At 35.0% G+C, this 17665-nt stretch overlaps 1 protein-coding gene across 1 annotated transcript; it reads left to right on the forward strand.

The window, feature by feature from the left end:
- The first annotated feature begins 1326 nt into the window (after positions 1 to 1326).
- On the forward strand, positions 1327 to 2765 carry LOC104233517 (uncharacterized). The gene has a single exon (XM_009786919.2). It carries the CDS (start codon positions 1699 to 1701, stop codon positions 2512 to 2514), a length of 816 nt encoding a protein of 271 aa, XP_009785221.1. The 5' UTR covers positions 1327 to 1698; the 3' UTR covers positions 2515 to 2765.
- The last annotated feature ends 14900 nt before the right edge of the window (positions 2766 to 17665 follow it).

Below are 17665 nucleotides of genomic sequence, written 5' to 3' on the forward strand. Positions count from 1 at the left end.
TAGAACATAAACTCATTTTTAAGCTTTGCACTTTAAATATCGAGAAATATTTTTAGGATAAGTAATTTGCACCTGAGAGTATACATGTAAAATCAGAAACACAAATTCTTAGTCTTACCTCTTAAGTATGAAAATTTCCTTGCAAAAATATTAACATTATAGTTGCCACCCAAGGCTCTTAATCAGAGGCGGATCTAGAATTTTAAGTTTATGGGTTCCTACAACAATCTCAAGTTAATCTGCATGATAACTCGACCAACGAACTGGGTTCCAAGCTAAATATTCTTATACCTTTACTAATTTTTTTAGTAGAAAAATAAGGTTTATGCAAAAGTTACTGGATTCACGAGAACCCGTATCCTTTTCTCTGCATCCGCCCTGCTCTTAATTAATTCCAATTGGAAAAGAAGGAAATTGGATAATAAGCCAACAATTTCTACAATAAAACTACGTGTAGAGCCGCCAATTTCTAAAAACCAAATTTACTATACAGACAACATTATCACATGCAACATGTTATTTTACATGTAATAATACAAGTAAAAGATATATCAATAATTGTAATTAAGCAAACTGAGTTCCTAGTAATCAACATAAAACATCAGTTGCTTTACTAACTTGGAATTATTATACTCTGCACCTATGCTAATTAATTAAAATGAAACAAATTTTACAAGGGCTAATTGCAAAGACCTGCTCTCACATTTCGTTCCATCACACTGACCTCTCGTGATTACGATATTACGCTTACTTGTGTTATTTTAATTTTTTTATAACAATTTTTTTACTATTTTTCATTAATATAAATATAATAAAGTTTGACGAATTTTTCCTACTAATTTTTAATTATTTTAGTTAATTACTTCTATCAAAATACCATATCTAACAAATTCTTTAAAAATAAAAATAAAAAATGCAATTCTTTTCATCGAATTTTTTTTCCTCGTTCTTCTTCCTCATAATAATTTTTGGTTGTTTGAATATTTTTGGGTTCAATCTTTTTTTCCTCATGAACAAAGAATCTTAACTTAAAAGGAAAGCAGCACGAAGCAATGGGAAGGAGAAACTTAGCAAAAAATAGAACCTTTTGGGGGACCATGCACCTCAAATTAAATTAATCCATTTTTTCGTCTTAATCTCCCAACAAAACTATTACAATTCCTACCACCTTTATCCATATTTACAAAATTTAAATAATTCATTCATTATTGCTATAACAAATTTTCAACACTCACTTTTTTTAAAAAAAAAAAAAAAAAAAAAGTCGACCCTACGGGGGGCTACGCCTATAAAATGAGGCTCCTTTCCTATATCCATTCCATTCATTGAGTATTCATTTCACTATACCAATTCAAACTTCAATTCAGAAATTCTAAAGAAACCGTCAATTATTATCTCCGGCGGAGTGTGTGTGTGTTCCCAGTGGTGTATCAGTGCGTGTTTCTATGTACATGAATTCTGAATCTACTTCCTTATGCGTATTTTTGCATACGTATACAATCTTCTTCCATTTACATTTTCTTTTCAAATTCCCTTCTTTATTATTTTCCATTTTCCCTCCCAATTCTGTTACTGTTCACTGGAAGCCTAGTGGATTTTTCGTTTTCCCAGAAAAATTATTCAGACCGTTAGTTTTACTCTTGCATTTCTCGTGAATTTTGAAAACTGTTTTAATTAAAAGAGTTCCGGAGTATTAAAATGGACAACGAACTAGTGTTTGATAACGTGAAATTTGAGAAAGCGAAAGCAATTGCTAGGTACAATCGGTTTCAAAATATGATGAAGATGCTGCAAATTTTCGAAGTGGTTGTGGCGGTTGTGTTGATTTCCTGGTCCTGGACTCGTGTTCCGGTGGCCGTTAAACTCTCCGGCGAGGTTTTGGTTCAAGTCTCGGCTTTTCTGTTTAAGCCTCACGTCGTTTTTCTCATCGGCAACGGTATTATCGTTGCAATCGTGGTACTCTGCCGTCAAACTGACGCCGGAAGCAACGACTCCGTTACGGATGATATCCTCAGCGAAGAAATTCTCCATAACGAAGTTCAACAGCCGATCGTCACCGCTACATGCGGCGGCGATGTGCCGATTCTATCCTGTGATTCTTCGCCGGTGACGGCGGAGCCTAGTGTTGCAACTACCGAAGATAAACAGGTCGTTTCCTCGGAGTTGAAGGTTCCGGAGATTCAAAGCAATGACGTGGCAACGGCGATAGATACAGCGACGAAGCAGATACAGAAGTTTAAAAGGAGTCAATCGGAGAAATTGAAGCGAGAAATAGCGACGGCGAGTTCACACCGAGAGCTCCGGCGTTCGGAAACAGATATGCGGCGGTTAGTCGTCCGTCCCGGCGATGGGAAATCAACGGTACCAGTGGAAGCCGTGGACACACTGAGCAACGAAGAATTTCGGCATACAATTGAAGCTTTTATTAAGAAGAATCAAATATTCTTTGAAAAACAGAGGTTAGCTGAAGCAGAGCCTGAAAAGTATGAACGAATCGGTATCAAAGCCTTTTGAATTGTCTTACATTTTATTGAATAGTAAGAAATCGGAGTTTAAGGAGTAATAGTTACTGGATTACTACTACTTAATTACCACATCGCAAAGGTGAATGGGTTTTAGTGTTAATTACGGCCTACCTATTACTGAGATGTATGAATGTACAGAGCTACTCTGCCTATTCCCTGTTTTATCTGGAATTAGGAAGCCACGTTTACTTAAATGTACTATGTTCATTTTGGAGTATATGCAATTGTTCTTATGAATAATAGTAATCTCTTGTTATTAAGCTTAAATTGATGGAAGAAAATTCATGATTTCAAGATTTATAGTTTTTCTTTGTAGTAATATTTAGTGCACAACTAATACAACTCAACAGCATTGAGTTCTAGATAAATCATTCTCTTAATCTCTTTTAATGAATTTCATTAATGCTTTTTGATTACAATTCTTTTGTACTTTTTTTTTTCTTTTTATAAAGCGATAATTCAGTGAAGCCTGAGCGTAAATTACAAATCTTACTAGAACTATTCGTTTTAATAAGATTGTGATTAGGGTTTTGACACAGCAAGTAGGGAAGGATTATGTTGGACCTATGAGATAGCGTTACAACATTCTTTTTTTTTTTTTTTTTTTACATAGATTTCTGATGAAAGCTACAATCTTGAAGTGCAATAAGAGTACATGACCAAGTACTTATTAGGTTGTACTAATTACAAGTATCTTATTAGGTTAGAATTTCTTGGAATATATTTTTGAATTCTCGGAAGGGTTGTGCTAGTTTTATTTAGTTTAATTTTTCTTTAAGTGGGAGAAGGAGAATGTCTTGGAGAGAAGAAAGGAAAGATTTGAACTAATCTGTCCTTTTTTTTTCCTAGTGGATTTTTTTGTTCGAGTGATCACTGAAAGTCGAATCTTTGGCTTAAGGTACAAACAACATACTTATAGAGATAGTTTCCTTGTTTTGTTTTTCTTTGCATTTTGTTTCTGCTTTCCTAGAGAATGCCTAGTCGTTGCATATTAGTAATATACTATTTTTATTTTTTCTGATTAGTTATTTTGGTATGCGTTGTGCCAAGTTAAGGAAATTGTCCTTCTATTTCCTTTGCCGGTGCATTATGTGTGTCTTGAATCTGTAGGTATGAGACTAGATTCAAGGAATTTTAATTTAGTTGTTTGGAGATGTATTATAGCTAGAAAAAATGGATTTTTTTTTTTTTTTTATATATTAGGAGGTCAAGTATTTTTAAGGACCTGCTGTTTTACAACATATGAATTGTCATGCACCATGATACTATACTATTTCTTTATTATCCCCACAACTAATGGCTTTAATGTTTGCCAAAGAAACTAAATTTATGACCCCTTGATGTTTGAATGTATTAATGTAATCATATCACATTCAAGTTTATATTTTCAATATCAACTATCTATTGGAATGATGCAACTTATTTCACAGATCGCAAGTCTAAAAATTTATCGTTAAATATACAGTAACATTTTTCCTATGAATTAAGATGATTAACAATCTAAAAAATGAAATACCTAAGAGCAGCTCGGTGCATAAAGCATTTTGCATTTATGCAGGATTCGGGAAAGTGTAATATAGACAACTTACTTTGATACAAGCATTAATGACTATTTTTACGGCTCAAATCCGTAACCTATAAATTACACAAAGACAACTTTATTGTTATTCCAAGAGTTCTCTTACAAAAAATTGAAACACCTCCGTTGCTAAAATGAAATATACATGAAATATTTTCTATTTGCTAAGTCCTTTCGTCAAATCAAATATGCATTTGAATCTTGTCTGATAGGAAGTTTATTATTCCAAGGGGAAAAAAAAGATAAAAATCCATAGATGTTTCTTCACTTATTACGCTATCATTGCAATATTTTGTAATGATGAGTATATCAAGTTAGGGTTTTAATTGAATACAAAAGTGACTGGAAAACAATCACAATATCCGAAATCAGTGGCTTTCAACAACCCACCAAAGCATTACTCCAACCTCCAAAGTAAGAAGTAATAATTACCTTCAAAAAGCAGGTAATTTTCTATTGGAAAAGTCATCTTTTTCTCTACTTTAGGCTAATTAGTTACTAATAATTTGCAATTAGTGACATTATCTCTGCTATAAACTCACGTCCATCATAATTACCTAGCTATAGGATGAAGCATTAGTAGGCATTTTGTGGAAAATTTATCCTCGATCTTTTCTGACATTTTAGCCTGAGAATGACTTTTAAGCTCAAGCAGTCTAACGTGTCTTCACCCTATCAATCTCTTAAGAATATATACTGCAACATTTAACTAAATTATTTGATCTAAGATAAAATCTTTTTTCCTAAATTAGAACTAACAAAGTAACAATACTACTACTTCATGGTGCATCGCCATTCATTGTTTTTACGTCAATTAAATGAATACAAGATACATATTTTCACATATCGTTTTTATCAATAAATCATAAATAATTAATATATATATTATTACATTAATGTGAAAAAGAAAATTAATGAACATGACTTTAAATGTAAGATCAACTTCTAAATTGTTGAGAATTAAGTAAAATTTACGTCATTTGCTGAAGTTCACCAAAAGAGCTTGTATGGAGCCATTCTTGTAGTGGAAGGACTACGTAAGTCTAAAATAATCACAGAGTTTAAGTAAGATTTTGTGAAATATTTAAGGGCTACAAAATTATTATATTTTATTTTCTCGCATGTTTAACAAATAACAAATGTATAATTAAGTTGGAAATCTAGGAGGTATACATATATATAATGGTCACAATCAATGGTTCACGTCAAGAAGATTTAGTAAACATGTAGAATTCAAAATATATACAGTATTTATTTTCTGAAAAGAAAAGGAGATATAAAACAAAAATAAAGATGAACAAACTCGTATTATGTGTTTTCCTTTTTTCTGATTAAAAAAAAAAACTATATTTCCGTTTTGGTTTATTCTTCTTCTTTTTTGGTGCACTGAACAATTAAATAAGAAAAGAAAGAATTATAATTTGGTAGTGGCAACAAAAATAAGTTCCTTTGGCTTAGAGGTTGTGAGACTTGTAGTGAAGTTTATTTAATTTGTATTATTGCAAGTATTGGGGCCTAACCACAATACAGCGGCTTCCTCTTATCCACTCTTGTTGGAAGCTTTGTAACATTAAAATTTAAAAAAAAAAAAAAAAAGGCATCAATCTTGACTCATATTTTATATTTCCTCTTCTTTTTAGGAAGAAAAGACAGCTAAATAAGTCCTATTTAGTTGTAACAATGTTTCCTTATTTTCTTTTTCTTTCAATTTCTAGGTCAGATTTTTTAACTATTTCAATAGTTTTTAAAGTGATAAAATTACAACTATTATCTACTGGGGCAGGGGATATGATTTTGTCCATACACTTCCTCACACATTGTTTCAATCTAAGGGTCCAAATTATTCGCCACTCATCCAAAATTAATGATACTTTAATCTAATAACCATTTTGATAATCAAAGATGTTGACTTTATCCACTATTTTTCCTAATTTTTTCCTTTTTTTTGAGTGGTATTTTTGGTTGCAATCTTAAAGTGCGTGCTGCTTATTTTGTTTTTCAGTCAAATAATTGTGGCTAGCTAACAATCATCATTCTTATGTTCCAATTAAATATAAAGATGTTTGTCTGTAATATGCTACAATAATTTTCTTTGGTTATTCATTTAGTTTCAACAGTTTTCTTTGCTAATAATCCATTCAAAAAATCTATTTACTTTTTCATTTATGGCAGGGAGGACTGAGGAGAGGTTTAAGGGATACGATCTCTCGTATACTTTCGAAAACAATTCAGGAAAAAAGTGATTAACTTTATAAGGCCAAAAACAAAAAATAAAAAATAATTCCAAGGCTTTATATTTTTATGCCTCACTCAATTTTAGAGTTCATTACACAAATGGTCACTCAATTATCCCAATTTATCTTCTAAAGTCACTTTACTTTCGTTTGTAACAACAAAATCACTGAACTATGCCTATTGCACTCAAAAGGTCACTCAACTAGATTTTCCAAATTTTGGATTGTCAAATACCTATTTTACCCTTTAAATTATAAATATTTATCTTCTTTTTATTTTTTTTTACTTTATAATATTATGATTTTCTCTTTTTAATTTATATTATGGACTTACCTATAGAATAAATAAATATTATTTATAAATTAAAAAATAAAAAGTATTTAAGCATCTATAATGCTGGAATAACAAAATAATGAGTATAGTAAAAAAATCAATTAGAATAATTTGTTAATAATAATAATTTTAGTATTAACAACAAAAAATTCAAAAAATTATTTACACAATTCAGAATGAAAGAAAATAAAGGTGGTAAAATATATATTTCATGCACGTAATATGAAAATAATTATTTCAATAAATATATTTTTATAATATACATTATATATTCTTGAAGATTATGCTCAATTATATTACTATTTTGTTTCTACCAACTTTCCGACGACACAAAATTATGTCACTCGAAAGCATGAGGACTATCTATATAGAGTAAAATATGCTATGTTAAGTCGTGCATGAAATATATATAATATACTTGAGCATAATTTTCAAGAATATAATGTATATTATAAAAATACTTTTATTTAAATAATTAGTTTCATATTACGTGCATGAAAACTTTTATTTTTTTTCATTCTGAATTGTGTAAATAAATTTTTGAATTTTTGTTGTTAATACTAAAATTATTATTACTATCAAATTATTCTAATTAATTTTTTTACTATGCTCATTATTTTGTTATTCCGGCATTATAGATGCTTAAATACTTTTTATTTTTTAATTTATAAATAATATTTATTTATTCTATAGGTAAGTCCATAATATAAATTAAAAAGGGAAAATCATAATATTATAAATTTTAAAAAAATAAAAAAAAAGATAAATATTTATAATTTAAAGGGTAAAATAGGTATTTGGTAATCTAAAATTTGGAAAATCTAGTTGAGTGATCTTCTGAGTGCAATAAGCATAGTTCAGTGATTTTGTTTTTATAAACGAAAGTAAAGTGACTTTAGAAGATAATTTGGGATAGTTGAGTGACCATTTGTGTAATGGACTCCTCAATTTTATATGCTTTACATAACCTAAAACATATTCGATGAAGTAAAATTGACTGAAATTTATGGGTTTTGAATTCGTCAACAAACTCATAACATATTTTAGTTACTGGATTCCCAAATAAATATTTATACAAATTTTTATAATTTTTCTAATACAAATACAGGTTTAATCAAAAGTTATCGGATTCGTCCGAACTCATAGCTAATTAATTCTCTCCCTCCACCCCTGAAACTGATCAATATGTTAGAGAGAAAAAAAATGCATATGTTAATTTTTTTTGAGAATTTCGTCAATTGATATGGTCAAGACCAGAAGAAATTCCTTTAGATAACAGAAAAGAAATAAAATAAAAAATATAGAAAACGAAGATTTAAAAAAGAAAGCAGCCAACACTTGAAAAACAAAGAAAGAAAGTTAGCATTGATCAGTATAATAATCTACAGTATGAAAATGAATTAACGATCAGAATTTAACAAATGTCACTATCTATAAACATAAGTAATCCCCTTTTGATTTGTTATTTCATTTCACTCAACTGCTAGCTGGCTATAATCGTCGTTTAATGTTTGTCTCATAAAAGAAATCTAATACAAACTTAGTTTAGATTTTCTCTCTCTTTTGTTTTTGTTGTTTCAGATAAGCAGGGGCTGGTCAATATATTTTAGTCTTGATAATTAAATACTAAACTCATAAATAATTATTAGAAACCATTAGATTATGCTGTATCTAATCTAAAGTGAATATTTTGAAAAAGGCAGTTTATATAATGGAAAAAGGGCAAGGTTTAGGAGCTTAGTCAACATCATGACCATAATAAAATGAGATTATTAATCCATGTTGTTACCTAAATTGCAACAAAAGTTCATAATTAGAAATGAAAAAATCATCCCCACTTTCGTTTCCACCTGCCGACTGCCGAGTTTTGTGTACTTTTTAATTTTAAATAAGAGATTTAGTTTTTTTTTTTAAATTAGCTTGAACGTATAATTTAATGCAGTGTGTTAGATGGTAACGCTTTAGTTTTTTGTTCATTTTCGTTCGTTGACGTTACACGTCTTTGAAATAATTAAGAATAAAAACAAGGAAAAAGAAAGAAAATTAACTAGAAGGGCCATTAGGTAGGGGAAATTCTAGGGTGAAGTCATGAGAGATTAATTAATCAGTGTTTATATGTTTATGTGCTAAATTCATAAATTATCAAGAGTATTGGAGGAATAAGTAGATTTCTAATACTCTTTCCGGTTCACAATAAGTGACCAATTTATTTTTTTATTTTGGTTCAAAATAAGTGTCCAGTTATGTAATCAAGAAAGAATTCAATTTGTTTCTACAAAATAACCTCTATGTATATATCCCTAAAAAGTTTTCTTACTCCTCACATTAAATGTTTAATTATGGGTAGTTTAGTCATAATGTGTATTTTTGTATAGAATTTAGTATATTCTTAATAGGCGTGCTAAAAGCAAATTGATAACTTATTATGAACCTGAGGGAGTAAAGAATTGACCACTATTTAGTCTTGAATCAACCATCTCAGCTCAAATAATCTTTGGGTGAATTATTGTCCGACATACCTATCAATTAAGTTCATTTTGACTCGCCCAAGTACAGTTTAGCATGTCCATTTAATACTCTTATTTAGTGGTGACAAAATAAATTTAAAAAATAATTGTCTATTCATATTATCTACTAAAAATGAACATGATAATGAACTTCTTAAAAACAAGTCAAATATGGATAATATTTATATTATTCACTTAAAAATGTATACTTATATATAATCAATGAGTTTAACTTTGACATTTGCAAATACTTAAATTGAGGGTTTCTCAAAAATTTGGGAGACGAGAAATTCTTCCAAAAGTGATCATATTCAAGAAGTCACCGATTAACCGTATTAAATATGGGCAAATCATATATTTTATTCGTTTTTACATTACTTATTTTCGATTTGCCCATATCCAATCCGCCCTACCCATTTACTACCCTACTCTTTTCTTACCATCCCTACTATTGAAAAAACGGAAGGAGGAAAAGATAACCAAAAAAGGAGGAAAAGAAAAGAAGAAGAAAACAGAGTCTCAGTAAGAGGGGAGAAAAGGAAATAGGACAAAGAAAATGAAAAGAAAGAATCTATATAGTATATATAATAAGTTTAAGTGGAATATATTCCTTTTTTACTTAGATGCACCACATGTACCAAATTGTGCAAAGTCCTTGGTTGAAATTCTGCCACAAATACATACCATAACATGAAAGGGACTGAAACTAGCTACGGCATTATAACTTAGCATCAAAGGAAGAAGGTGATGGTGTTTTCATAATTCCATCACGTTGGAAACTATACCAAGATTAATTAGTATTTTTTAGTTGTTTAGAATTTGATATTTAGTAGTTTATTTAATTCATGTCTAGGTTTTATTTACTAATTTTATATTGGAATATATTTTTGTTTTTGTAGTATTATAAATAGCGGTGCTACTACTTGTTTTTTCTTGTAGAGAGATTCAAGAGTTTATGAGTTGTGAAAAAGCCTCCTACCAAGTTCTCTCCCTAGTTTAATAAATTTCTTCTATATAGCTTTTGTTGAATTTTTTATTTGTGCCTAAATTGTTCTTCGGAGTATTTCAATCCTTCAAAGGGAAAGTTAAAAATTATAAACATAAAACTTTATGTTTTTTCTTATTTCTCATATGAAAACCTAATTTTTCATATGAAAACCTAACTCCTTAGAATAAATGCAGTTCAACCAATAGACACCTAGCCATATACTCTCTATACATTTCAATATTAAGAAAATCATGTTTAAAAAATGCTGTTATATTGAGGTAGCAGCTTATACGTGTGTCAACTAATAAATAATTCATAGTATTAGTTTGAATTTTGAGAGAAGAAAATATATTATGTTTAAAAAGAAGATAAAAGTTTCTTGGACCAATAAATAATTAAAAAGATCCAATTTTATCCAGATGGATGGACTATATACTTCTAATACGGATGTCCTTAATTGCTGGATTGCTCAATTATAGCATATAATGATTGAACCCATTATGGTTTAAATCCATTCTGGTATGTTGGTGGTTTTGGGGGTACATAGACTCTGTCAATAAGTGAGTTGCTCCCAAATTTTAAAACATATTTTTGAACTTCCCCCTCCGTGCAAATAAGTTGTTACACTTTAGTAAAACTCAAATCATGCACTTGGTTTAGATATAAGTTCAGTAGAGTCAGAAAAATATAGTTAAATTGTATACGGTTAAAACCGGACCTATCCGATTGTGCTATTTGATTGAGACCAGAGAACTGCATCGAGGATTAGCCTCGTAATGGATCAAATCAGAGCACGAAGACGAGGTATCGAGTCAAAGGATCGAGGTGTGTGTCGAAATCGAGACCGGCAGCGATCGAGACCAAATATGACAGACTTCGATCAAAGCCAATAACGGAAAGGCGATATATCTGTGACTGGCCAAAGATTATGGCTTAAATCTCAGAACAGATCAAATCAAGGTCGGTTATCTAGTTAATCATGGGATTTACTTCCGTAATTAGAATTGTACCATAAATAGGATTCCTCTACTATATAAAGAGAGTCATATTCATCTTGTAAACACCTTACATTCATGCAGATCAAAGCAATACAATATTCTCTCTTTAATTTACATTCTCTTGTATATCAGTTTGTTGTATTTTAACTGTTCTAGGCTTCTAGCACAACTAGCTCGAGGGTATTCAAGCTCGAGGGCTAAGCTCTGTTCAGACACTAGTTTGCTTTACATTATTGTCAATTTTCATTACTTATCTTTACGTTTATCAATTGATAGTAGGTGAAATCATGTATCCTTAAAACCACATTATAAGTTTAATTGTTATCCAATTTTTGGGGAAAACATAAATATTTCGGAACGTCCTCTCTATACATATACAAAAAAATGCATTTAAGGACGTGCTCTTTTAATTAAGAACCCACTGAATCTAAATTCTGATTTCATCATTGGATATAGTGCATTGCGGAGGGATAAATCAAAAGAACCAATTGAATGGTATAGAATTGGCAGGCTATAAAGACAACCCAAAACACAAAGCATCTCGCATTCACGTAGGATCCATAAAAGGATCGCACCCTATGAGTGTAAATTGATGGCTAATTCTAAGAAAATTACGAGAGAGCAAAAGAGAGTGCATTTTTTGTAAAAGATTGGGAGATAGGGGGAGTGGAAAATGAAGGATGAAATTATAATTAGGTGGGCAATCGAACCCTCACCCCATGAGTTGAAAGTTCCGGTAGCCAACCAACTAAGCAACTAAAATTTTCCAAAAAGAGAGTACATTGTATTGTAAATAAAAGTCAATAAATTGTGGTGTTTGTTTGTCCAATTGCCCTTAGAACAGGGGCTTATCCAGTCCATAAATGGGAAGCTAGCTGTGCACAAGTTGTTGGGGTTGGAGCTTTTCTCTTCATGTCTATGCTTATGCATGTAGTATATATACTTAAATTTATTGTATTTGACTATCCGTCATAAGTTACAAAATTTATTTTATTTCTTTTAGGACATATCTAAACAAAAATCAGACATGATTTGGACATCATTTTCTTATCTTCACATTAGTCTTCCTTGAAGCTCATTGGCAAATTGCTACCTTAAATTCTGGTCATGTTTGTTCCAGACAGTTTCTCTTGTGACCTGGGCTTTTGCAAATTGCAGACTCTTGCTTGAATTTACATATATATTATTTTATCAAAAATTAAATGAATGGCTGTTCTTGGATTTCTTCTGTCAACTATGCATTATGCATTATGCTTGTTATTTTATTGTCCATGAAAATGCATTTTTCGTTCGATTTGAACTTTATGTTGATTGATTAAATTCTAAAAGGATATTTACTTGACGTAAATTTTAAATAAAGACTGTTTGACTCAAAAGATATTGGAACCTTTTAGAATAAATCAATTAAAGAAGATGAAGGGATAAATCTTAGCTGAGTATAATAAACTCTAGAAACAAGGGTATAAAAGATGAACACAATGAATAATATTTTCGATCTTGCGAAGACGAGTGCTCGAACACCAAGGATGCCAATCGTTTACGTAGAAAAGTATTACAGTCAGTGTTCTTAGGTGTGAAAGCTAAAAAGCCCCCTTTACAAGGTTGCTTTCCCGCTATATATAAGGGACAAATCCTTTTGAACCCTAAGAGACATAAAAATATTCCTAGCGCCCCCTGTCTAGCCTACACCACTGTAAAAGTCATGCAATCTCTGTTCACTTGTCTGTCGTCTTCCGTAAGACGTTGAGCTGCGAAGATCTCATCGTTTATCGTATTCATCAATGATCGTGGTCGTCCAAATTTGGACCCATACAGTTAGTCCCTCCGCTTGTCGAGATTGCAACTTGGTGCGTCCTTGGTAAGCGGACACCACCCACTCTCATGGAGAAATTTGGTTTTACGAAGCGTTATGGCTTGGCCAACAATGGGGGGGGGGTTAGCATGCTCAACAAGACACCGGATAGTGTATCTTATCGGGAAATAACGTCATCTCCACGTGCGTCATCATTATGCGTGTTTTCGAGACAGGGGTTGAGGGCTTGTCGTTTCGATTTTGGTGCCACTCTGTAGCATGTCGCTTCGATTCTGGAGCCACTCAATCCTATAAATAGGTGGAGGGTTTGTTTTTTCAAAAACTCTTGGCCATTCCATTTCTGTTATCGTTTCTCATCCCCCACCCCCCACCCCCCACCCTCCCCCTAGTGTTTTCTTCAACAATTTTTCTGCTTCTTCTTCTCCCCTTCTTCGTTCATAGCTTTCTCTGTCATTTTAACACCTTTCTGCCGAGAAGATGCCTAGAACACATCGATCTCGTGAAGGGGTTTCTGATGCCACCCTGTTGTCCGTGGCGCTTCCCTCTGGCGGTGGAGGAGGGGGATAGCTTTCCCACTGTGGAGAAGTTGCTGCCTAGACACCCTATGTCTCGAAGCGACTTTCTCAAGGATCCTCCTACTCATATCCCCGTGCTCTCTGAAACGGAACAAGTTCATATCGATTCTCTCCATACAAAATATAGTATCCCCGCTCATGTTGATATGGTTCCAGCGGGAAAGGACTTCATGGAAGTCCATAAGCCCAGGTACTGTGTTTTTTATAAGTACCCCTTCGTGATCGGTCATTTTTTTCCCTTCTTCCGTCAGCGGAAGAGTTCTGTAGATTCTATCTAGTTTGCCCGCCGCAACTTTCCCCATACATGATTAAGATACTTCTGTTGTTGACAAAGTACGCGGAGTTGGCGGGGTGCGAGGTTACCATTCACCACCTCTTGCACTTGTTCTCACCCAACTTTCATAGGGGCACTATGGTGCATTTGAGGCATCGTGGGACAAAAGGGCTGGTGGTTGGGACCGACGATCGAGGAAGTCGCAAGTTTTGGCATAAATACTTCTTTATCAAAACCGAACACATTGTGTCTGACCCCGCTAGGTTTCCGGAGCGGTGGAACGAGAATCGTAAGTGTCACCACTTGTTTTACTCTTTCTTTTCCTCTTCATTCATTATAGGGTTTGTTTGCTTTTCATTTGCAGCTATGGGGCATCTACCCCACTCTATTGCATGTATAAGGGATTGGGTAGCCCATCTGTTGCCCCATGCAACGGAGACCCGAGATTGGCCCGCTTTCGTGAAACGTTATGGACCGAGAGTTTCATCTGGTAAATGTCTTCCTCTATATCACTTTGTTGGTTATATATTGTTGTCTATTGATACGACTCTTCGTGATGACAGGTCGAGGAGCTTCTAGGCAGAGGGCCCCAATCCCTACATTTTGACAAGTTGCCGCTGCTGTAGGAATGCAGTTTACTTTGAATGAATCTGTCTGAGGGATTCGTACTCAGCCGATACAAATGGAAGGTCCTTCTCGGGATATGGTCGTGAGGGAAGAGACCTCTTCCGTACCGACCCCTCACCTCATGGACGAATTCTCTAACGGGGACGAGTCGTTGCTGAGAAAAAGGAGGAGAGTGGAGCTTGGGAAGGATATGGCCTTGGATACCGGTAGAAGTAGGGTGGGCGCGTCGCAGACGACACCTGTGCGCATATTTATGGCCGATGCCATCTTGGCGGGGAAGTCTCCCCTAACGGAAGAGGTTTATCTAGGAGGCGACTTCGTACGCTTCGTTGAGGATGGCGCATCATCTAACGTTGGAGGGGGCTTGCGTGTCGAGGGTGAAGGCTCGGGTTCAAATGTCGACTCAGAGGATGTTCGTGAGTTTTTAGAACGCCATACTCATGTGGAGGTCAGAGTGGAGGGTTCTGATCGGCATATAGTTGTCCCAGGGGACTATAACTTGTTGTCGAACTGTGATCAGGTGGCTTCTACTTTAGCCCCTTTATGTGCTGCCCCCGATAGCGAGGCGCTTAGAGCGATGAGCGACATGGAGTTGTCTCGGAACATCGCCGGCATGGCGTTGTGGGTAGATGTCTTTCTTTTCCTTTACGTCATTGGGTTTGCATTGTTATTGTCGACTTGTCTTTTTATTTTAACTTCTTTCTTGTTGTGCCAGACCCTTATCATGGCTACGGAGCGCGAGCGCCGGGAAAGGAAGAGGACGGCCATCTATGGGAATATGTCTTCCAAATATCAAGAATATCGCACTAAGCATCGTACGATAGCCGACATCTATAATCAGGACCCTGATTTCCAACTATTCCGCGAGGGGCTTAAATAGAGGGAGGATCAACTGGCGCGCAAGGTCGAGGAGCTGAGGGAGCGAGACGAGGACCTTATGAAGGTTGTCGCCGCAACAGTGAACTTGAGGCATCCCTTAAGGTGAAGGAAGATGAGCTCGGGTTAAGTAGAGGGGTGATGGCCGAGAATACCGACTTGCAAGCAAAGGTGGCCAGTTTGACTGTCGAATTAGGTACAAAGGCGGCGAAGATTAATGGGCTTAAGGGTGAATTGAGTGTCAGTGCCGATAAGCTGGCGACTACTATTTCTGAAGCGGCGGTCTTGGAAAATACCCTCTGTGTCTGTAGGTCGGAGTTGACCAAGGAAAAAGAGGCATCCACGCTTAAGGTAGCAGGGCTTGAGGGGCGTGTTATGGAATTGGAGGCGAAGTTATTCGCGTTGACCGGACAAGTGGCATCATTGTGAACGGAGGACGCACGTCGACATTCGTAACCTTCTACGTCTCGTGCCTCGGCCGATTCCATCGTGCCCCATCCTTTATATGAGTTGTGGGTTCACGCTGAGGCCCAGCTCGATGTGTACAAGGCTCTTCACGTCGATGAAAGGGCATCTGAAGTTGAACTTCAGGATATGCGTGCCAAAGCTTGGGCAGCTCGCGAGGCTTGCGGATATGACCCGCTTACGCCTGACGGAGATGATAACAACTTTGATGATGCATACCGTCTTGCCTTTGACTCTTGGTGCGAAGATGTGTAGGCTACTATGGACGATGTCTAATTTTTGGTTTGTACTTACTTTTTCTTTAGGATTTTTGTAAGGGCATCTTTGCGCCTATCGTAAAGATAGGCGCTGGCAATATTTTGTTGTAATGAAAAAATTATTTTGTCGATTCTGTGGCAATCTTTGTTATATTTTTGTCAATTTGAGTGATGTCGGACCCTTTTCTTTGGTGATGGCCTTAGCCTTTGGGATGTTACCTTAGATCCGATATCGGGGTAATATCCCATCGTAGTTCGAGTGAAGTCAAACTTGTATCTTTGTTGATGACCTTGGTCATTGGGATATTACTTTCGAACTGGTGTCAAAGTATTATCCCGTCGTAGTTCGAGTGAAGTCGAACTCATATTTTTATCGATGGCCTTGGCCATTGGGATGTTACTTTTGAGCTGGCGTCGAAGTAGTATCCCGTCGTAGTTCAAATGAGGTCGAACTCATATTTTTTGTCGATGGCCTTGGCCATTGGGATGTTACTTTCGAGCTGGCGTCGAAGTAGTATCCCATCGTAGTTCGAATAAGGTCGAACTCATATTTTTGTCGATGGCCTTGGCCATTGGGATGTTACTTTCGAGTTAGCATCGAAGTAGTATCACGTCGTAGTTCGAATGAGGCCGAACGCATATTTTTGTCGATGGCCTTGGCCATTGGGATGTTACTTACGAGCTGACGTCGAAGTAGTATCCCGTCGTAGTTCGAATGAAGCCGAACTCATATTTTTGTCGATGGCCTTGGCCATTGGGATGTTACTTCTAGCTGACGCCGAAGTAGTATCCCGTAGTAGTTCGAATAAGGTCGAACTCATATTTTTGTCGATGGCCTTGGCAATTGGGATGTTACTTTCGAGCTAGCGTCGAAGTAGTATCCCGTCGTAGTTCGAATGAAGCCGAACTCATATTTTTGTCGATGGCCTTGGCCATTGGGATGTTACTTTTGAGCTGATGTCGAAGTAGTATCCCGTCGTAGTTCGAATGAGGTCGAACTCATAGTTTTGTCGATGGCCTTGGACATTGGGAGTTTCATTTATACATTGGAGATTTGATTATATTCCTATAGGAAATACATGTTGACTTTGTACATACAATGGAGATTTGGCTATCTATACCTAGTCCCTTCATTACTCGGCCTGGAGATCACGTTGATGGGCGGGCTAATGAACAATAATTTGGACCTTGAGACGTTCCCCTTGCCGCCTCATTAAAAACCTCACCGAGAAAACCCGATTGGGACAAAACCCGGATGAGGGAAAAAGAGTACAACTTAGTGGCGCCTTTTTTCAGCAGTGGAAGTATTTGAGATGGGTGACATTCCAATTGTTTTGGAGTAGTTTTTCTTCCATTGTCTCTAACTTGAATGCTCCTTTGTTTGCTGCAACCGTGATTTTGTATGGTCCGTCCCAATTTGTTCCCAGTTTTCCCTCATTAGGGTCTTTCGCTGCTTGTGTTTTAGCTTTGAGTATGTAGTATCCGACCTTGAGTGGTCGTATTTTAGCCTTCTTGTTATAGTACCTTTTTGCTTGTTGCTTTTGGGCTACCATTTTTATGTGGGCCATATCTCTTCGTTCTTCGACTTCATCCAGGTCTTGTATCCCACTTTC

This window comes from Nicotiana sylvestris, chromosome 4, assembly GCF_000393655.2.
Source record: "Nicotiana sylvestris chromosome 4, ASM39365v2, whole genome shotgun sequence".
NCBI classification, from domain to species: domain Eukaryota; kingdom Viridiplantae; phylum Streptophyta; class Magnoliopsida; order Solanales; family Solanaceae; genus Nicotiana; species Nicotiana sylvestris.

What these genes read in the sequence shown, in the direction of transcription:
- LOC104233517 (XM_009786919.2), top strand. Translation starts at nt 1,699, where the DNA reads ATGGACAACGAACTAGTGTTTGATAACGTGAAATTTGAGAAAGCGAAA.